Source organism: Colletotrichum scovillei (genome assembly GCF_011075155.1).
Source record: "Colletotrichum scovillei strain TJNH1 chromosome Unknown Contig00009, whole genome shotgun sequence".
Lineage (NCBI taxonomy): Eukaryota > Fungi > Ascomycota > Sordariomycetes > Glomerellales > Glomerellaceae > Colletotrichum > Colletotrichum scovillei.
In genome coordinates, this window is record NW_023336267.1 from 5,229,246 (window position 1) to 5,250,355 (window position 21,110).

General features: G+C 54.2%; 7 protein-coding genes across 7 annotated transcripts; 3 read left to right on the top strand and 4 right to left on the bottom strand.

Annotated features, from left to right (window-relative positions):
- Positions 1-44: 44 nt before the first annotated feature.
- Positions 45-4,641, top strand: HER10_EVM0001845 (hsp90-like protein). Its single transcript, XM_035471580.1, has 3 exons — positions 45-926; positions 1,120-3,754; positions 3,815-4,641. Exons 1-3 carry the CDS (start codon positions 569-571, stop codon positions 4,533-4,535), a joined length of 3,714 nt encoding a protein of 1,237 aa, XP_035328916.1. The 5' UTR covers positions 45-568; the 3' UTR covers positions 4,536-4,641.
- A 307-nt stretch (positions 4,642-4,948) lies between these two features.
- Positions 4,949-6,354, bottom strand: HER10_EVM0005934 (uncharacterized protein; the record flags this gene model as incomplete). The annotated part of the gene is made up of 4 exons (XM_035475535.1): positions 4,949-5,060; positions 5,178-5,466; positions 5,711-5,866; positions 6,165-6,354. 4 exons carry the CDS (start codon positions 6,352-6,354, stop codon positions 4,949-4,951), a joined length of 747 nt encoding a protein of 248 aa, XP_035329404.1.
- Positions 6,355-8,672: 2,318 nt separating this feature from the next.
- Positions 8,673-9,982, top strand: HER10_EVM0011011 (cell wall glycosyl hydrolase YteR; the record flags this gene model as incomplete). Its single annotated transcript, XM_035480453.1, has 2 exons — positions 8,673-9,812; positions 9,881-9,982. 2 exons carry the CDS (start codon positions 8,673-8,675, stop codon positions 9,980-9,982), a joined length of 1,242 nt encoding a protein of 413 aa, XP_035330051.1.
- A 268-nt stretch (positions 9,983-10,250) lies between these two features.
- Positions 10,251-12,106, bottom strand: HER10_EVM0006571 (uncharacterized protein; the record flags this gene model as incomplete). Its single annotated transcript, XM_035476154.1, has 5 exons — positions 10,251-11,028; positions 11,250-11,329; positions 11,377-11,716; positions 11,773-11,853; positions 11,910-12,106. The coding sequence occupies 5 exons, from the start codon at positions 12,104-12,106 to the stop codon at positions 10,251-10,253; spliced, it is 1,476 nt and encodes a 491-aa protein (XP_035329495.1).
- Positions 12,107-13,074: 968 nt separating this feature from the next.
- Positions 13,075-13,473, bottom strand: HER10_EVM0006630 (uncharacterized protein; the record flags this gene model as incomplete). The annotated part of the gene is made up of 2 exons (XM_035476211.1): positions 13,075-13,345; positions 13,415-13,473. 2 exons carry the CDS (start codon positions 13,471-13,473, stop codon positions 13,075-13,077), a joined length of 330 nt encoding a protein of 109 aa, XP_035329504.1.
- A 2,644-nt stretch (positions 13,474-16,117) lies between these two features.
- Positions 16,118-18,924, top strand: HER10_EVM0005055 (calcineurin-like phosphoesterase). The gene is made up of 7 exons (XM_035474680.1): positions 16,118-16,544; positions 16,610-16,622; positions 16,685-16,808; positions 16,864-17,155; positions 17,210-17,702; positions 17,765-18,596; positions 18,666-18,924. Exons 1-7 carry the CDS (start codon positions 16,340-16,342, stop codon positions 18,780-18,782), a joined length of 2,076 nt encoding a protein of 691 aa, XP_035329293.1. The 5' UTR covers positions 16,118-16,339; the 3' UTR covers positions 18,783-18,924.
- HER10_EVM0012409 (heterokaryon incompatibility protein) lies at positions 18,874-21,033 on the bottom strand (the record flags this gene model as incomplete). The annotated part of the gene is made up of 2 exons (XM_035481805.1): positions 18,874-18,909; positions 19,885-21,033. The coding sequence occupies 2 exons, from the start codon at positions 21,031-21,033 to the stop codon at positions 18,874-18,876; spliced, it is 1,185 nt and encodes a 394-aa protein (XP_035330209.1).
- Positions 21,034-21,110: the final 77 nt, after the last annotated feature.

The following is a 21,110-nucleotide window of genomic DNA, read 5'->3' on the forward strand; positions in this document are numbered from 1 at the left end:
CAACGCCCGGAATGGTTTAGGTGACACTTCACTCTTGTCCGCCTTTCCGCATTCCTTCCGTGCCCCTCCCCCCTTCTCCAAATGCACCCCGTGGCCACGCGAAGTCCACGAGCGTAGTTAGAGGTTGTCGCTCCCCGCCGGACTGTCACTCCGAAAGTCCCCTTTTGACAGGAAAAAAAAAAAAAACCAACCTAAGCAACAAAGCCTCGGGACGTAGGAAAAAAAAAAAAAAGCAGAACGAATTTGAGGAGAGAGACACAAAGAGAGGCAGGCCTGGCCAGACGAGAGCCGCCAACACCGCCGCTCCCCCCCCTGCTTGCGACCCCTCGACATCAGAGCACGGCTACGCTCCTCTCACTCTCAGTCTCACACCCACTGCCCACTGACGCTCATTCTCGTCCTCATTCTTACTCTCACTTCTCACTCGCTTTCCTTCTAACTCCCTCGCCAAACCCGGCTCACCTCACACACACGCCCCCACAGAGAACCGCACCCGCCACCCCTGTGCGGTGTGCTGCTTGCTGCTCTGCGCGCATCCGCGTGTGCGTGTTTTCTCTCCCACAATCAAATGTCCGAGGCCCAACGCGAGCGGGAGGTCCAGCGATATCTCCAGAGCTGGCAGGTCGCCCAAGGTTCCTCCTTCAACGTCGCCCTCAATGTCGACAGCATCGCCGCCCCGGACTTACATGGCAACGGCTACAAGCCAAAGGCCTCGGCCGACAAGGCCCTCACCGCCTTTGCTCAGCTCGCCGTGCTGAAGCTCGACGTCAAGCGCGCCATGGTCTCGCTGATCGATACCACCACGCAGACCATTCTTGCCGAGGGTACCCGTAGCGTTCAACTTGAAGACTTTGAGCACCTGCAGGATGCAAACAGTAGTGGTTTGAACGACGACGATGAGGCGAATGTTGATAATGAACTGTGGCGTACGTAGGCCTCTCTATTCGAGATATCGCATCACTCAGTCCCGGCCGTCGCAGCATGTCGACAGCCTTCTTTGCAACTGCTGGCTTCATGCTCAAATCCTAGTTTCAGTGTGCATTGTCGGACTCAGACATGTGGGAAGAAGGGGGCGGTTCGTTTTGGGAGGTCCTATGCTGACGTTTGTGATTTCCATAGTCGGCGCCACCATTCTTTCTCGTCCCGATGCCGTTTGCGAACACTCAATGGTGAACACTTGCACAGGTTTAGACCCAAAGGGCCGCCCGTATACGGCAACCGGACTCATCGTCAATGACTGCCGCCTCGACCCTCGCTTCGCCCAGCGTCCGTACGTGGTCTCGGAACCCGGCGTACGCTTCTACGCTGGCGTGCCCATCATCTCACGCAGCGGCCACAAGATTGGCTCTTTTGCCGTCTCCGACGAACGACCCCACGATGGACTCACCGCGGAGGAGATTCGCTTCATGCAGGGCGTCGCGCAAACGGTCATGGAACATTTGGAGTGGGCGCGGGATCGCGTGGACAGGTTCAAGGGCGAGCGGATAGTGCGAGGACTGGCGACGTTTATCGAGGGATGTTCCACCATGAACGAAGACTCAAATCCCGTCAAGGACGACATACCGAGGAGCCCCTCGACGGTACGGCCACCGGATATGCCGCTAATGTCGACGCGACGGCCGATGCCCAGATCGAATTCGTACTTTCGCAACGCCGAAGCACTCGTCCGGTCTCGAGAGTCATCAGCGTCTCGTCAGCAAAGCGATACTACGGAACCTCAGGGGCCCAGCACCGAGAACCCGCCATCGCCCAAGAAGGCATACCAACCGAGGGTCGACGGCCTGTCGAAACTCTTCAACCGCGCAGCAGACGTCCTTCGTCACTCGACGCTGGCCGACGGCGTGGCCTTCTTTGGAGCAACGGCAACGACTGCCACTCCCGGAAGCCAATCAAGGTCGGGCAGGAATCAGTCCTCGGACGAGGAAGATATCACACGACCCGCCACGTCAGGCTCTGGGCTGGATAGCTCCGACTCTGACACCTCGCCCTCCGCCAGGCCCTGCAAGATCTTGAGCTTCTCCGTGGCTGATGAGCGGGCGCGCGCGCGCATCGAGCAGGGCCCGGCGCTTTCGCTCGGCATTCTTGAAAAGTACTTTTCCATGTTCCCCATGGGCAAGACCTTTTCCTTCACCGAAGCCGGGCTTGGGGTGTCATCTGGCGACGACAGTGCCAGTGACAGGGAGACGATGGGCGTCGACGGCGCAGCTCCGTCTAACAAATCCGAAGGCAGACGGCGAAAGGTCAAAATGGTTCACGAAGAGCTCCTCAAGAAAATACCCGGAGCCAAGACGGTGGTCTTTGTACCCCTGTTCGACTACGGCGAAGACAGGTTAGCCGGCGGATGCTTCCTCTGGACCTCCGTCACCGGCCGCATGATGAATCTCGACCAGGACCTCTCGTACCTCCGCGCCTTCAGCAACAGCATCATGACCCAAGTTGGCCGCATCAACAGCCAAAAGAACGAGGCGGCGAAGACGACCTTTATCGCGAGCATGAGCCACGAACTCCGCAGTCCCCTGCACGGCATCCTCGGATCCGCCGAGCTTCTCCAAGATACCAGCACAGACGCCTACCAATCAGGTCTTATCAGCTCCATCGCCACCTGTGGAAAAACGCTACTCGACACACTCAATCATGTTCTCGACTATAGCAAGATCAACAGGCTCGGGCGGGCGCAGATGAGACGGCGCGCCAAGCAGAACCAGAGTAGGCCGGCGGCCATCACGTCGGACTCGCTCGAAAGCTTGAGCATGTCCTCAGTGGTGGATCTCGCTGTTCTCGTGGAAGAAGTAGTCGACGCCATCGCCGCGGGCCACGCCTTCAAGAAGTTGGTCGGCGCGGGCTCCCTGGACGGACCCAAGCCCAGCATCAGCGTCAAGGAGACGAACAATGTGAGGTCGGTAGGCAATTTCCAAGCGCCGGGGGCTAAGGGTCCTGTATCAATATTGCTAGATGTCGACCCGAAGATACCATGGCTGGTCAAAGCGCAGCCAGGTGCCCTCCGGCGGATTATCATGAACTTGTTCGGGAACGCCCTGAAGTACACGACACAAGGCTACGTTCTAGTTTCTTTGACCGGCCAGGCAAGGTCCGAGGGAACAAAGATTGACGCCATGATACGTGTGGCGGACTCTGGCAAGGGCATGTCTGAGGAGTTCCAGCAAACCCGACTGTTCCTCCCCTTCAGCCAGGAGGATTCCTTCCAGCCCGGCACGGGCCTGGGTCTCAGCATCGTCAAGCAGATTGTCGACTCATTGCGGGGAAGCCTCGAGGTCAGGTCCGAGCAAGACAGAGGCACCGAGTTCGACGTCCACCTCAGCTTCACATCGGCATCCGACGACACGGAGGACCCTCGTGAACCGGATGAGGCGATGCGCAGCGCCGTCGACGAAACAAGGGGGATGAAGATTGTGCTTCTCGAGGAGGAGCGTACTCCTGACGCACCGCCCATGACGAAATACGCCGCGAAGCTGAACCAGATCCTCACGGAGACGTGCTCCGAGTGGTTCAAGATGAAGGTTGTTAAGGAAAACCCCAGCGAGCCACCGGATGCTGATATGTACCTCTACTCTGAGCCTCCCTCGGTGGAGGTGCTGGAGAAGCGCTTCAAGGAGAATTCGCGGAGATCGCCTAGCCAGAAGAAGGCGCCCTTTATCATCGTGTGCCCGACGGCAGAAGAAGCAGTCAACATCCTCCAGGACCACAGCAAGCTGTTATTGGACTTTTCAGAAATCGTCGAGGTGATACCACAGCCGTAAGCAGACAACTCCCGGATTTCTTCATATCTGTGTCCAAGGCTAACTAACGAATGCAGATGCGGCCCCCGAAAACTAGCCAAAGTATTTAGCCACTGTCTCAAGCGGGTAGAAGAGCTAGAGAGAACCCAAGCAATGGCACGCAACTCATCCGGGCTGCTAGCCCCGACACCGCTCGCCCCCGACGGCACCACCCCCGGCACCAACGAAATCCGCCAAGTCGAACGAGTCGGCACCCCGCTTCACCAGCAAGCCAGGCCAGAGCAACTCGAACCCGCCATGGGCGTGCAACCACTCATCAAGCCTCTGGGCGCCATGGCCCTCTCCCCGGCCCTCAACGGCGGCCAGCCCGTCCTCGTGGGACAGAAGAACGTGACGCTGCACGTTCTCCTGGTAGACGACAATCAGATCAACCTCAAGCTCCTCGTCATGTTTATGAAAAAGTGCGGCTTCACGTACGAGCAGGCCGAGAACGGGCAGGAGGCGCTCGACCGGTTCATCGAGGCGTCGAGCTCGTCCATTGAGGCGAGCGCGAGTAAGCGGCGAAGGTTCGATTTCGTCTTGATGGATATCAGCATGCCCATCATGAACGGGTTCGAGGCGACAAAGAGGATACGCGAGTACGAGAGGGAACATAGGTTGCAGGCCACGACGGTGGTGGCGCTTACGGGACTGGCGAGCGCGGATGCGAGGCGGGATGCTGAGACGTCTGGGTTTGATGTGTTTTTGCCCAAGCCGGTGCGTTTTGCCGAGTTGCAGAAACTCCTTACGGCGTCGTGATGGTTACACCTCGGGTGTGACTTATAGTGACTGCTCGAGGTGGTCTTCATCACAGGCATTCCCCCTTTTCCTTTCAACCCCCGAGCATAATATACAAAGACGCTTTCTAGGAGTATAGACTAGGTCGTCTTGAACGTCAACTATGTATTTTCAGACTTGACGAGAAATCATTCACTAGTCTTTCTCAAGTCGTTTGACGGTTACATGGTTTGTAATTATGATATAAAAAGACAAATACCACCTTTACGCTTCTCCATTGCCTCCTTTTTGAGCTTGTCTCTATTTTCCCGTTCTACTACTTTAGGACCCCGCCATCTACGAGTCTAGGACAACATCTTTCACGACTGATGAATTGTCTCAAGTACCAGCCGTTCCGTTCGGTTCCTACCCTATTACCCCTTTCGGAATATAATCTACTCCTCTTGGGAAAGAATAGGAGCCGCCGCAGGATCGTACGAGGTTCCGAAGCCTTTTGCCAAGACGCCACACGCGTCGTGGACGAGTTTCCTGCTAATCTGGTGCACACTAGAAGATGAAGAAGTTAGCAATCTCTACCCGCATCCAAACCACGACTCAACGAGCAAATCAACCCGCCCGCCAGACCCAAGAAAAACATCAAACTTGTCAAGAAAACAAACATACCCAGCAAGCACAAGCACAGAATGCGTCGCCCCCTCATACACCACACTCTCAACCTCGACCCCATTCTCCTTTAGTAGCTCCGCATACGCCAACCCCTCCGTCGTCAACAGATCCACCCCCGCGACAGCGAGCCACGTCTTCGGACTCTTGGCCAGCAGCTCGCGCGGCGCGAAGCACGGGGACGCCCGCCACTCCTTCTTGTCCTGCTCGCCGCGGGAGAAGTAGAGGTCTTGGTACCAGCCCATGCGGGTGGGCGTCAGCCAGGGGACGTGGCGGGTTGCGGACCAGCCTGTTGAGGCGGTTGCGGTTGAGTCGATTACGGGGCAGATTAGGAGTTGGGAGATGGGGGGCGGGGAGAGGGGGGGGAGAGAGGGTGAGGTTCATTGTTAGGATTGCGGCGAGGTTGCCGCCTCTGGGTCGGGTGTTAGCATAGATATTGGCTTGGAAGGGGGGAAGGGAAGTGAAGGGGGAGAGGGTCATGGTGAAGGGTGAAAGGGGGAGGATTCAAGAAGGGGGGACGAACGCTGAGAGACCGCCGATGGTGATGAGGGACGTGTTGATGCCTAGGCGGGAGGCGTTGGAGGAGTCGTAGAGCCATTGCAGGCCTGTGAGGCAGTCGTCTACGGCGGCCGGGTAGACGTGTTCCGGGGCGTGGCGGTAGTTAATCGTGACGACGACGCACTTTACATCTGTGTTGAAGTTTCTATCAACACCCGCTTATTCACTCACTGTTTCGTCTTTCCGAGACCTTCATCTCTCCATGAAGATCTCATTCAAGGCAAAAGAGGAGCATAGGAAGAAAAGAGCATGACCAACATTTACAAACATGCGTCAAGAAGCCGTTCTCGCTATCCAGCCCACCATTCACCCACCCCCCGCCGTGAAGCCAGACCAAGCAAGGCCACCCGGCCTCCGACGGCGCCGCACCCTCGGGGACGAAGACGCGCACTTGGATGTCGCCGCCGATGTCCTCGTCCCACTGCTTGCCGACGGGCGAGAGCTTCTGCGTGGTGTGCGCGAGCGGGTTCGGCGCGGACCGCGAGGCCGGGTCCCAGGGCTTGGCCTCGGAGGGTTCCATGTACTGGATGATGGAGTCGTGGAGGGCGACGTACTCCGGGTCGAGTTTGGCGCGGACGGAGGGGTGGATTGGTTGGTGGATTGTTCGTGAGTCCGCCATTGTGTGTTGGGGTGAGAGATGATGCCTGTTGGTTTAGTTTGATGGTCTTGTCTCTGGGTAAGGTCAAAGTACACTTCGTGTGGAGTGGTCTGCTGGTGTCTAGAGCAGCGTTGTTGAGCTTGACGTTGGTTGGATGTTGAAAGTCGAGAGAGAAATGAATGAAGTTGAAGATAATTGACGTGATTGGTCAAGTGGAGCTCTTGGAGGTTGAAAATGAGGCTTTTTTAGAGAGTTTGTGGTGGACGGACCCTTTTCCCACCCCATCCCGTAGCTTGAGATTTGCCCGTTCTCGGTAATCTTCGTTGAAATTCGAATGGGGCGTCCCGCTCGCACCGGCACTTGATCGGACACGTAGATGGACCCGCTGATACACGATTGAGTCAAGATTTAGTGTCTTCGAGTCAACGCCCTGGCATCGAAACACGCCAACTTGCGCGGTCACGATGATGAGGTGAGTAACCCCATCTATCTAGGTGGATGACGGGATAATGCATTGCTCAACACATCCTCACTACCTCTATCTCTGTTACTATTACCATCACCATTTTTTTTCTTCCGGCTATTTCTTTACATGTTCTCTCGAGGCTATGCTTGTCTCGCAGAAACGACGCTGGTAATTGCGGGTAGCGATTTGTACTTGGCATATCAGTGAGAATAACAATGTTGATAGAGTACGAAGGGCCATTGATATTGGCCGACAAGTTGTTACGACACCTACTTGTTACCTTAAGGTACGCACGATAGACTGACCTCATCGTCGCACTCGATAAGCCCCGATGGAGACGACGGGTCAGGGTCTGGCGGGCTTCATGAGAATTGCCACATGACCTCAATAAGTCACGATGAGGGAAACATTGAAAGATAGGAACTCAGTGATGATGAGTCACAGCTGAAGCTTTTCTTCAAGGCACTTCGATTATGCACATAATTTATGTGACTTCTCACTAGGCAGTTCTCGGGTAATAGTAAGCAGGAGGTACCAAGACTGGTAACTTGCAAGGTAGCTAGCTACCTTGACTTATATACGATTGAAAGATCAACGGTCGGCTGCAGCAAATCGCACCAAAATGTTGGCTTCTCGGCTGTCTCTAGCATAATTGAGAAGAGGGACTCGACTTATTACGGAAAGATATGAGGAAGGAAAGATCATCGCGGTCTTCCGAATGTGCGGAAAAGTGCTTGGCTTGTCAACGGATAAGTCACCCTGTGTTTGGGCTTGGCAAAATGGCGATGCTGATGCTGCATGGTAAATTCAACATGAGTCCGGGTCACCGCCTTCTCACAATGGAGGAAACGCCAAGCATTGGGGAGCAGGCCAACCGGCTTAACGATCGCCGAAGGAATCAAATCGTTCTCTATCTCACCAGGCTAGCTACATCACCAGTCTTCCTTCTGATTGGTGTATAAACTTATCGGCAATTTGGAGAACATGAGTGCCGAATTTTCAGAGAGAAAACGACATCCTGCATGCAGCCTGGACAACTGGGAAGGAGCCGATAGGAAATATTCGACATATTCCCGGCTGACTACTACCACTCCGGCACACGGAGTGTTGTGAAAAAGTCTCCATACGGCACTCGCGTAGAAGAGCTTGTAAAAGTAGGTCGGGAATAGGTACCTTAGAGAGTGGGCTTCCTGCCCTTGATCTATGGAAAATTGGTGACGACCGAATATCGTCTTAAGATTGCCATGAACTTCGGTTCATCCCAGGCTACTTAGATAATGTCCTGTACGGGGGTCCCTGGGGTGGAATTAAGCATAAGAGCAGACTACTAGGCTTCCCCGCTCCGGCCGGTCTCTCCTCCCGACCTTCCCCGCAAACTTCAATGTGAATTGAGTACTTTGGCCCTGGCCCCGCAGTGTTAAACAGATCTGCTTTTCCGTCAACTCTCCGAGCTTCGAACCAACTACCTACCTTATGTGGTCCGCGGCTTGACATCATGCCTCGCTTTCCTGGGTTGATCAGATGCCAAGAGTGGCTTGCCCAATTCCAAGCTGTTACTCTTTGCTCATATTCACGCATCGGATAAGCGGAGCTGCAGATGAAATGGAACCACAACGACTCAGTCAAATTGGCAAGCTCTTGGCCGATCTTGGACGAAGTTAGAGTGAGGGGAACCTTGAAGATGGCAGAACTTCACGAGATCTCTTGAGCTCGGTGGTGTTCCCATTGGGAGGCAGGCTTTTGTATAAATAGTCAACCTCGGGGGATGCCATGAGGGTACATTGCACTCGTCGGCTCAATCTTGATCCTCCAAGTTGTTGACTTGTCGATAGCCTCAAATATCTAGCCGGGCAGCAGTTAAGAAGTAGTCGAGATGAAGATAACCTCACTCGCAGCCACCGCGCTCGCCAGCGCCGCCCTCTCATCCGCAGCAATCTCCCTCCCCAACGGCTGGTTCGCCATCGCCCCCGACGAGAAGCTGAACCCCGGCAAACTCGACGGCGAACCCCGGTATCTCACATGGATGGCCGACTCCCAAATCAAGCACGGCGTAGAACCCACCTACGCTTACACAATCTCGGCCTTCTACTCGGGCGTCCTGCGTGCCCACGAGCGGACCGGCGACGAGCGCTACTACGACTACGTCAAGCACGCCACAGACATTCTTCTCTACCCGTCCCAAGACGGCGAGATCCTTCTCTACAACAACAGCAACTCCATCGACGACATCCGCTTCGGTCACACTTTCCTCGACATCTACAACGCCACCGGCGACGAAATCTACAAGACCGCCGCGCAGACCCTCCGTCACCAGATCGATCGCACAGGCCGCTCCCCGGACGGCGGCTTCTACCACCGTTACCCGGTCTACATTGACCAGATGTGGCTCGACGGCATCTACATGCTAGACGTCTTCTACGCCCGCTGGACCGCCGAGTTCGAGCCGGATAACACCACCGCGTGGGACGATATCGCGCTGCAATTCGACCTCGTCACCGCGGGTACGATCCTGGGTAACGCGACAAACGGCCTGCCGCTACACGGCTTCGATTGGAGTAAGAAGGCCATCTGGGCTGACCCGGAGACGGGCGCCTCGCCTAACGTATGGGGCCGCGCTGTCGGGTGGTACGTCATGGCCCTCGTCGACACTCTTGAGCTCTTCCCCTTGGATCATCCGGCCCGCGATCGTCTGGTTGGGTATCTGCAGCACGTCTCGGACGCCGTTGTTGCTGCGCAGGATGAGAAGACGAAGGGGTGGTGGCTCGTCATGACGCCCGGCACTGAGGGCCAGTGGGGGAATTACATTGAGAGCTCTGGGTCCGCCATGTTTGTGTATGGACTTCTCAAGAGTCTTCGCCTGGGCTACATCAAAGGCGACAGCTATCTCAAGTCTGCACTTAGCGGATACAAGTTGATGACGGACACGTTCTCCGACACGCGCAAGAGCGATAATGCTCTCGTCTGGGGATGGACTGTGCAGACGGGGAGCTTGAGCTCCAACGGCACATTCGAGGTATGTGAAAATGTCATTCCGTGCTATGAATACATTGATTAGCCCTCGATTCTGATCCCTCTTTCTAGTACTATGCAAGCATGCCCCTGTTCGAGAACGACCTTAAGGGTGTTGCTCCCTTCCTCTTTTCCAGTTATGAGTACGAGCTGTACCTAGAACAGAAGAAGTAATAGCCATGTGCTGAGGAATGGAAGAAATTCCGCGTTGATAATCCATGCAAAACATGGGGTCCAATATGATGGCGCAAGAGAGAAAGAGAACAAGAAGTTTCCGTATGATGAGCGGTCACTTTGAATCATTCTTGTCGACCTGCTCCTCCCGTCGACGCCGAAGGCCTCTCTGCAATGATCGAAAGACAGCACTCACCCTCTGGCGTCCCTTGCTGAGAGTGCCGATGATGTTCGGCTTACGGGACGAAGATTCGGCCTGCTCCTCCTCCTAGGCAGTAGAGGATTGAATTTCATTGACCGTCTTGCCGTTCTTGACCGTATCCTTGTTTCCATCTTCATTGGGGCTCAAAGCTTCATCTGTAACTTGTTCCGAATCTTGCTGCGCATGGGACGATTCGTCGGCAGCCGTCGAAGGTGTGTTATGAAACCGTGGGCTCGACGGTGATTTGGCCCTCTTCTTCAGCAGCATCCGTTTGTGCGATCTAGAAGCGATCATCTCGTCGAAGTCATCGTCTTCGTTGTCGCCTTCATCACCCCCCTTCTCATCGTCAAACTTGAAGGCTCTCGGGTCTACAGCCGCAGCTAGCGAGAATGCCATATACAGGTTTGCCCGCAGATCCAAGAGGTCACAGTCGGGCAAGTCCTCCTCATTGTAGGCGCAGATTCGGATGATCTCTCCGCCGATCACGGGTTGAGCAGTTGTGTTGTTGAAGACCCCAAAGTTCATGAAATCGAAGTCCTCGAAGTGCTGGCGGGGATCAGTGTCGAAAGACATGGCCTGCTGCATCCCCGGAAACTCGGTCTTTTGAAGCCAGTGGAAGATCAACGTCAAGACCCACGCACTCTTCACCTGAGGTTCTTCTGCCGGGTCTTCTGCTGGAAATGGGACAAACATCTGGACTGGTCGACCCATCGGTTTGAGAATGAACTCTCCAGTGTACCAATGATCGTCCATCGTTCGGTCCATGCAGATCATGTTACGACGAGTGTTGATGATGTTTTCGTCGCAGGATTCTGATGTGAGTTTCTTCAGAAGCGCGGTGATTCTATCATCCGAGTACCATGATCTCATTCCTTCTAGTTGCTTGATCACATGGGTTCTCAATCTCAGTAGATCAAGTGGAATGATGTGTACCACGTCACTGTCCAAACTTCGCTCTGTGATGATGCAGCGTCTGCGGTCGCGTATGCGTGCCTTTTGTGGAAAGAATGTCAATTTTGCTTTGCTCCTTCTATAATGACCAATTGAGGAGCAGTTGATACTTACAAATTCGAATTCGGACATGTCACCCAACGGCCGAGCTGGATACCACTGCCTGGTAGGCTCTTTCGCATATCCTTGTATGACTGAGCAACGAATTAGTAGACTCACATCAGAACAGACTGGGGCATACCATACGTGAACGGAGAAGCATCGCCGTTGCCATGGCCCATGCCGGGAAATCGGTGAGTAGAAGCCTCTTTGCCTTGACGCTGGATATATCATCCAGGTCGCGTCGAACTTCTTCCAACCTCTCCAAGTCCATGGTCATCAACGTGGACCAGAACGAAGCCTTGTCCAGGTGAAGCTCCTTCATCAAAGCATCCGTATGGAGCTGTCTACACAGCTGATTGATTTGTTGCACCAGTGGGATCTTCTGGTCGAGGTCCTTGAGGTAGTCGCTGTCGGGGAGTCGCTGTGGGTACGATGTAAGACGTCGACGGAGTTGTTCAAGATCAAGCATGGAGGGCTTGCTGTTTAATATCAGTAATCTAGCAAGTAAATCAATGAAGATCAGCGTAATATTTACCTGGGGCCTTCTCGGCTCAAGAAAGCATCCTGCAATCGTTGCATCTTTCGTAGGACAGTCAGACTGTCGGGGTCGGGACTGCTGTCCAGTATCAGTAATCTATCAAGCGCAGTATTATCTGGATTGTTATGATGTACCCTTCGGAGCCTTTTGGAGTGAAGCGTTTCTCCATCAATCGGAGGAACACAGGCTTCATGGCGACGGCCACGGGGTTGGGTCCTGATTCGCTACCAGGTATCGGCCTATGCACGTGGCTTTGGAGAAAACGCGCGATGGAAGCGTCGTCCATCGCAGCGAAGTCCATCGAAGTGAGATCTATTGAAGAGGCGTTCATCATGTGTAAAGAAGAGAAAGTGAAGCCGAGAAAGTGCTGTAGATCGACTCTTCTGAGGTGAAAACTGTTGCGAGAGAAGCGTGAGGGTGGAGAAGGAAGAAAAGAAAAGGTGAGCCGGATCCTCAGGTGGGTGGCGGGAGGCAGGTAAGTTAAATGGGTTGATGGGTGGGAAGAAAATTCCGCGAGCGTCGGGATGGAAGTGAGAAGAGAGCACGGGAATGTCTGCCTTGGAAGGCACCACCTGAATTTCGTTTGTTCTTGCTCCTTCCCTGCGGGCTGCCGCTTTTCGCCTCAGTTCTGTTTCTATTAGACTATCGCGAACACTATCCACGGATCTCTGCTGCTTTGAATGTCCTTTGTGCCTAGATTCTTTTCTATCTTCTTCACAGAATATACATAGAAGGACAAAAAAAAAAAAACTGATAAGGGCAGCTGTAATAGCCTGGAGCTTAATTGAGCTTAACTACTCTGTGTTTATTACTTGGTTGACTGTTTGAGAAAAGTTCTTTGAAAGGAGGGAATGGTATCTGTAGGCTTTTTTTCAAGTCATGGGTTTGAGACAGCCGCCCATAAAGTGCCTAGAAGGGAAGTCAAAGGTAGAAAGTCCAAGGCGATCAATGGTGTCTACCTAGACTCGTGTTTGCTTCTACTTCTCAAGCTCGAAATTGCTTTCGTCTTTTCTAGAACATAGCTGGCCCAGGACAAGGCGCCTTCCTAAAGCTTTGTACATATCCCCCTTCCTTCAAGTTCAACCATTATTCTACAATCGAACCCGAAGAGAGTTTCCGGGTCTTTGGATATCCTCATATGGTTTGATCATTTGCAGACTGGAAAATATCTCAAGGCCATGATCAATGTTGATTTTGCCCAGCATATCATTCATGACATGTCATGAATCACTGAGTATCGATGACCAACACCTGTATTGCATTGGAAACAGCAGTAATGTAAACATTTTATTATGAGACTTAGATGCGCCTCTTCTTGTTGGCGTTGTTGTTGTTCCTGTTCCTCCCGTTCCTCCCAGTGCCAGTGTTACCAGTATTGCCGGTGTTGCCATTATTGTTGTTGGTCGCGCCGCCAGCACTAGCACCGCTTACACGCTCGCATCTCTCGCCGCCATCGCCGTTGCCACAACGGAGGGGTAGCAAGCAGCAGCCATCGGGGTCTGCGAATTGCTCGAGGCCATTGGCGCCCTTGCCGAGGGATTGGCAATCTGGTCCATCCGGGAAGCCGCATCTTTATTCGAATTCTTGATTAGCAAGAGAGTTTATCTCAAAAGGAACAACATGGTCAGCCTTGACTTACCCATTTTGAGCGAGGACGCCGGCGGAGAAGAGGGTGAGGATGATGGCTGAGAAACGCATTGTCAAAGTGGTGTGAATGAGAATTGTTTAATCAAAGATTTCTGCGCAGCAGATTTGAACTGGTGATTATAAGATGTAAGTAGGTAAAAAGCACAAGGCGAATGCGGTTGAGCTGAAATGGTTTGAATTGAGACAAAAAATAATGAAGTGAGCAACTCCTATCTAGATTTATAGTACTTGAGTTGATCCTATTGACCATCAGTTCAGCTATGATCTGCAAAAGTCTCAGCTCCTAAACATCTTGGCTGAAGTCCTCAGCTGTTTTGCCAGGTAGTATCGCTTACTCCGAATGGAGTACTCCGTTCTGGATAATACGGGGTAGTAAGCCCATTCACAGGGCAGGCCCACCCGCGGATTCCCTGCGAAACTCGGCTCTAAAACCAAGCTTAATGGACCTCGGGTCTTGATTCACGGGGTGTGTCAGGATTGAGCAGAGCCAAGCCAGGTACATGGTTTAAGCTTCAAAGTTCGGTTCGTCACGGAAGAAAAAATGAGGAAATCATAGAGATCACGAATAATTCTCTTGTGGGATGTCTTTGACAGTAGGTTGGAATGAGATTTTGCGACTGCAGGCTGGGATGATAGATCCAGTCTGGAGTAGCCTTGAGCTGGAAATTTGACTCACGGCAGTTTAATTGGTAGGTTCCATTCAATGTCCAAGGAAGCCATCAAGCAAGTCAGTATCGATATCTACCTTACTTTCATGCCAACAAAAAGATGCTGAGACGAGGGCTAAGCCCAGCATCGGTGTCATCCGATTTTCCTGACCTACCTACATGCGGACTACTCCTGTCGTGCAACTTGACGTGTGCTGCCGTCTGAAGATGCCCAATGAACCTCGGGCGTGCTTTCGTCAGTGCGTAGGCTCTGTCTAAAATCATGGCAATGTGAGCTGGGAAGATGCCTTCAGTAAACGACCCAAGATCTAAGACGAACGCTCGAGATTACTACTCTTCAACATTCATCGACCGTATCTTAGATATCGCAAACCTATGCTTGAATCCAATAAGACAGAACGTGTGTCATGCATTCCCTTAATGTCCTTCGCCAGCAAAAGAAGGAGGTACTAGTAACTACCAAAGGTATGGGAATGACGCAGCCCAGCTCTTGTGTTGGATCGAGCCAGCGTGTATTTCCGGTAGGCAGCCAAGTAGATGGCGGTCTAGGCAAGTGACAAGCAGGTGGGTGGTGGATATGTCATTCAAGATAACGTACGCCTTATTTCAGTTCCAAGTCCCTGGACGCGAGGGCTGATGTGAGGCGAATCCGGGGTGGAAGTTTTCGAAACTCGTTCTATAGCTGAGTGGATCCATCGCATCAACGCAGGGGTGGTGAGCCTGCCGAGGAATGCGAGGGCGTCGGGCCACCTCCGTCAGTCAGCCCATTCGCAGGCTCGCTATACTCTGCTTTCCAATCTCAGATTGGGTAAGTTTAGAAGCGCGAGAAGAAACGGTCGCTATATAGTATATTGAACTCAGGAGCTTGAGATCAGACAGGCTAGGTCGCTCTCTATGAACCCAAGGACTTTCAAGAATTAGGACTCGCATTGCCGTATGCTATATTGCGGATAACCTTACCCCTTATTGGGGTACCAGAGTTCCATGATGAAACAGAGCACCGGTGGGATGGAAGCATATGGACCCTCATTGAGACTCCGTCTGGAGCAGAACTCCATTATCCATTTCCTGAGCACGTGAGCTATTATGGTGGGCAATTTAGTAGATAATTCTTTGACTTAAATATTCCGAGATCTAGTTTTACGACCAGTCTGCATTATATGTCTCTCATTTAGGACTTGTCGCTATTCATATCAGCTTATCGTGGTGTAGCCAATATTAAGCCGTTGAGAGCTAGAACTGATAACCCTTCGATTTCGAGCTTGGCTGGGTACTGACATCCACATTCAAAATGTTCGTAGGTTGGCGTCAATAACTAATTGTAGCTCTGTTTCATCATCGGATCATCACGCATGTTACCAGCGGGTTCGCAGATCAATAAATTAGGAGTCTTTGCACAGCGTGGGAAAGATACGAATGCTCCTTCAAGTAGATGGTAGCCGAGTCCAGACGTAAGAGATTGGCCATCTAGAGCTGACTTATGGTGACGAAGGGTAGTTATGCAGTAGTGATGGCATTGGTCACACACCACTGAGAAAAGACGAACAACAATTTTTCTTAGTCGAGCAAACTGAGCATTAGTCAATCACAAACTTCCGGGTGACTTTTACTGCGAATAATCTCCAGCTCCTCCACTGACATGACTAGTAAACACCCAACAAATACATAGACCAATCAAAGCACCCCGTGGATCACCAGCGATCGCCATTTGGGAAACCCGGCAATGACGGCACGTTAAACGAGATCCCATGCGGGCCCGGCCATGTCAATTGGGGCGCGGACATCGGCCACGCTAGATAACAAGAGGAAGCTCGGTCCCCAGCAATCCCTGGCAGCTGCTTTATCCCACGTGCCCAGGATGTCTTGTTGCTTTGGATGATAGCGAGATAGCAGCTCTGCGAGTTGCGATTTCGGTGGCCCCCGATGGAGAGATATTGAATGAGGGGGGAGGACGATGGGTTATCATTTGCCGCGTCAGCGCGGCAGAGCTGCAGCTGCCCGGGATACCACGCCGTCTCCAGGTGCTGCTGCTCTTGGCTCATGTAGAGAAAAAGCTTGTTCGAGCGGGAAGCGCATCTTTTAAAAGCTTGGCTGCATGCCTTTTCCACACCTTGTATCCTGGGCCTTGCTGACCTGCTCAGAGGATCTCGTCAACCGTTGCTTGAGCTCGCCAGACAGTCTGCGAATAAGGTTTTCCAGACGTCGGACCGTTCGTTCTTTTGTTTAATTGGGAGCCTTATCACGTCGCAATGCGTTTCGGAAACAGCGTCTGGGCCTCTCTCGCCCTTGCGTTCGGCGCCGTCCCGGCCCTCGCCTGCGAGAGCTGCGAGCATCCCGAGAGAGACGTCGTCTTGACCAGAAATGTTCGTCGCGCGCAGCCTGATGCTCAGGCGGCCGCCGTTGCGCCTCGTGGACCGCTCTCGTGGGGTCAATTAAACTTTCTCCATACTACTGGTAAGCTTGTTTCAATCTGCAAACAGGAATATGCAACTTTGTTTGTGCTAACACCTTCGATACAGATACTCACGGATGGTACGGATAGGATTTCTACCTTGGCACCCAGCGACACGACTCGGATGCTGACAAGATCACAGGCTCGAAGGACACATCCGCGAGCAAAATTACGGCGCTGACTGGGGTGACTTTGTGAGCTTCGTCAAGCACATGCGCAAGAAGGCCAAGGACCTGGATGTTGACTTGCTGGTGGTCGACACGGGAGTATGTTTCCGCCCACGAGCCATCCTCAACACCAGTTTCACTGACGCAACTCTAGGACTTGCACGACGGCGCAGGAATCAGCGATGCCACTGGCGTTTCGTCTTACGCCAATGGCACTGGCGTCAACGGCCAGCTGTCGAACCCAATCTTTGAGAACATCGATTACGATGTCTTGGCCATTGGTAACCACGAACTCTACGTTTCTGCCATTGCGTACGAGACCTTCAGCCAGTTCGCCAAGGTCTACGGCGACAGATACTTGACGAGCAACGTCCAGATCCGCAACCCCAGCACGGGAGCGCTCGAGACCATTGGCAAGCAGTACAGATACTTCACCACCCCCAAGGGTATGTAGCCTCTCTGCCCTAGCCTTGTTGATATCTGACATAAATCCTACACAGGTCTCAGAATCATGGCCTTTGGCGTCCTCTTCGACTTCACAGGCAACTCCAACGCCTCCGTCGTCACAAAGGCCGCCACAATGGTCAAGCAGCAATGGTTCCTCGACGCCGTCGACTACACGGAGCCCATCGACCTCTTCCTCGTCATCGGCCATAACCCCGTCCGCCCGACGCAGAGCAGCAGCACCCTCAAGACCGTCTTCGACGCCATCCGCGCCGTTAAGCCCGACACCCCGGTCCAGTTCTTTGGCGGCCACACCCACATCCGCGACTTTGCCGTCTACGACGACAAGTCGACCGCCCTGGAGTCCGGCCGGTACTGCGAGACCGTCGGCTGGCTGTCTCTGAGCGGCGTCAAGTCGGACAGCTACAAGGGCGCCGTGTATCCCAAGGGCGTACCTCACCCGTCTCAAAAGGCTGTGAACGTGACCGCCGGCCAGATGGCTGCTACCGGAAACTCGAGCATCACGTACTCTCGCCGCTACCTGGACTGGTAAGACTAATACACATGCACAATCAAGAGCCCTCCGTCTCATGACTGACTGCAATTCCCAGGAACACCCTCACGTTCGAGTACCACGCAGTCGGCAGCCAGCACAAAGCCTTCAACACCACAAAGGGCCTCGCCGTCTCCGCAAACATCACAGCAACCCGCAAAAAGCTCAACCTCACCTCCCTCTACGGCTGCGCGCCCCAGACGTGGTGCATCGCCTGCGCGCCCTACATGTCCGCCGGCTCCATCTTCTCCCTGCTGACGACCGCCCTCTCCGCCACGATCGTCACCGAGGCCCGCAAGGCCACGCCGCGCATCATCCTCGCCAACACAGGCCACATCCGCTTCGACCTCGCCGAGGGCCCCTTCGACTACGACTCCTCCTTCATCGTCTCCCCCTTCACCGACGGCTTCCAGTATATCCCTGACGTCTCGTGGTCTCTCGCGCGCCAGGTCCTCGCGGGTCTCGAATCCGGCGGGTTCCCCTCCAAGCGCAGACGTTCTCTCTCGTCAGATTCGTTTGGCTTCGGACATGTCAACCCGGCCCTCTCGGCCGTGGACAGCTGCATCGACCCGCACGTGACGAACGACCACTTCTCCAAGCGCTCCTACGCCGGCGGACGCATCGTCAGGCGTCAGGCCGTCACGCCGGGGTACACGACCACCGACGACTTCGGCACCGACGGAGATGATACCGTGCACAGCGAGATCCCGACGTACGATTACCCCGACTTCTTCCAGGCCAACGGCAGCTTCCCCGCCAGCGGTGAGCTTGCCGACGACGACAAGATTGATCTCATCTTCTTGGACTACGTTGCGGGTTCCGTCGTCTCGGTTCTGCGCTCTCTCGGGGGCAACTACACGTCTGCTGACGTCTCTTACTATCTGCCTAGTGTAAGTCAATGTCCTGGAGGATGGGTGACTGTCGTTTACTTGGATGTGACGAGCTAATTTGTCTCATAGACTTTTACGACCAACTCGTATCTGCCCGCGTTCGCAAAGAGTAACGAGGCGTGGCAGGCGAATGTGCCGAATTGCCCCGTTGGACTGGGCATTGGGTACAACACCACCAGTGCTTGAGATTGAGATGTAGTCGGAACCTTTGAGTATAAAAGCAGCACCCAGGGGGCCGTGGGGATTGTGTTATTGACCTACGTATATCTGGGCATCATCAGGTGTTTGGCGCATGAGATTGCTCGCAGGATCTCTCACCCGTCACCGGTACATAATTTTCTCTTCAATTGCACATATTTTGCACTCTGTTGAACGTCTCTAATCCATGACCTCTGATCTTTGATTGTCGTGACTACTCACGTACCATGACTAGACAGCTAAGTGCTCCGCGCCGAGGGTATAAGTCACCTTCGCGAAGCCGAAAACCCAAACAACCAAGCCCAATACTTTTATCTTCATCATTTCATCTTTCATCATTCATCATTTCAACATCTCAAATTGTCTCTGACGTCTTCAACCCAGCAGCAACCCCCGAAACAACAAGATGCGCGGCCTTAGCCATCGTCTTTCGATCATTCACCTCGGCGCGAAACTCGGGCCCAAACGTAATCGTAATGGCATCCCTCTTCGTCACACGTCTACTCTCCACCGCCTGCGGTGAGACGTACGCTTTAGCCCGGTACGAAGGCTGCCAATTCGTCGCTGCGTCCCGCAGCAGTCTCTCTAAGTTCGCCTCGGTCATTGAAGAGGAGGAGGAGGAGGACGACGATGAGGAAGAAGACGAGCCCGAAGCCGAGGCCAGCCCGTCTAGGTATCGGAATATCCACCACGACTGCCCTGCCTTGTTGACGAGCACGCCGAAGAGCATCCAGAGGGCGCCGTCCTTTTGGCTGAGGGAGTTTGCGTGGAGTCGGACGAGCGCGCCGTGTGCTTCTACTGCGTTGAAGACTACCGAGTTTGGCGACGAGTTTGATGTATTCGTCGCTGATGTCGTCGTCGGTGACGGCGGGAACTTGAACTTCTTCATGGTGATAAACCCCGCCATGGAATCCGTGTACCGCGGTATCGCCTCGATGCGCGTAAAGATCTCGACGCCGGAACCGCGGCTGTGCATGACGAGGAGCATGATGGCGTACTCGCCCAGGTGAAAGCTCGAGTCGTGGGGCTTGAGCTGGACAATGCCGAGATCGCTCCCCGGCGCCTTTGAGGGGACGAATATGTCGTGGACTTCGACCTTTAGGCTGCTTCCGGACTTTAGGAGCCCGAGATCGCGCGTGTTCCATCGCAGCGAGATGGGTCGGGGGAAGTCCCGGACGACTCTGTACGTGTCCACCAGGCCGGTGCTCTCCAGGGGAACACCGATGAGGTGGCCGCCTTTCGTGCTGGCGGATAGGATGCCGATACACTCTGGGGGCCGGAAGCCGAAGTTGGAGATACGAATGTTGGCGGGGCGTACCAGCATCAACTGTATCGACAAGCCAAAGTTGGTCATGGAATACGGCACCGGCCTGCTCGAGGGATCGTGCGCCGGGTGATAATCCTGCCCGTTTCTAAAGTTGCGCGGCGACGGCGCCAGCATGCTGACCCAGGAACCCGGGTCGCTCTCGGTCCAGGACCAGCAAAAGAGCGACTGGTCCGTCGACGTCTTGAGTATCTCCTCCTGCAGCCGCGCGAACGCCTTCGCGCCCTCGCCGTAGAGAAGAGGCATGTTGATGTCAAAGATGCCGAGCATGCAATACGCCATGTCCTCCTTGCGCGTCGTCTTGCGGCACGACAGCCACGACATGCGCTCGGCGACGCTGGCGTCGGACAGGCGTTTCCTGCTTCGCGGCTGGAGATACTTCCAGTCAATGTTCGTGATTCTCTGGATGACGCCCGCGAGGAGCTTGCGGGTGCCCAGGAGGCTCCAGCCGCGGGCGAAGAAGAGGACCTCCCGCGGGGCAAGGAGCTCTTGGAGCGTCCAGCCGCGGGTGAACCAGAGACTCCGCGAAAGGATGTCGAAGCTGTGCTCTGCGTCGCCGGCGGGCCCGTCGAGTCGTTCCGCGTGGTCTACGTCCGAGAGGTAGGCGTAGCACCGCACCGCGCACTCGTACCACGCGAACATGGAGTTGATGGCCTCGGACAGCTCGGCGGAACTCTCCTTGTTGATGCAGCAGGTGTCGATCCAGAGGTGATCGAGTCCATCGTCAATGGCCTGGATCCTGGCCATGTCAATCTTGCGAAACCCCTCCCTCTCCCTCGCCACGCATAGGTCCTCCTTCCAGTCTTGAAATGTCACTTCATCGTGGCCCCATGTATGAGATACGATGGCGTACCGCGGGATCTCGTCGCCAAAGAACTCGGCCAGGGCCAAGGTGCGGGTGTTGATGAGGCGCATCGCACGTAGCGCGGCAGGGTCGAAAGATGCCGCGGTGGAGACATGTATCTCGCGCTTGGATCAGCTAGGTTTGGTAA

Excerpts from the sequence above, each read along its gene's own strand:
- HER10_EVM0001845 (XM_035471580.1), top strand. The coding sequence starts at position 569 with ATGTCCGAGGCCCAACGCGAGCGGGAGGTCCAGCGATATCTCCAGAGC. Across the intron at positions 927-1,119 it reads TGTTGATAATGAACTGTGGC|TCGGCGCCACCATTCTTTCT; the intron begins GTACGTAGGCCT and ends TGATTTCCATAG. Across the intron at positions 3,755-3,814 it reads GTCGAGGTGATACCACAGCC|ATGCGGCCCCCGAAAACTAG; the intron begins GTAAGCAGACAA and ends TAACGAATGCAG.
- HER10_EVM0005055 (XM_035474680.1), top strand. The coding sequence starts at position 16,340 with ATGCGTTTCGGAAACAGCGTCTGGGCCTCTCTCGCCCTTGCGTTCGGC. Across the intron at positions 16,809-16,863 it reads TGCTGGTGGTCGACACGGGA|GACTTGCACGACGGCGCAGG; the intron begins GTATGTTTCCGC and ends ACGCAACTCTAG. Across the intron at positions 18,597-18,665 it reads TCTCTTACTATCTGCCTAGT|ACTTTTACGACCAACTCGTA; the intron begins GTAAGTCAATGT and ends TTTGTCTCATAG.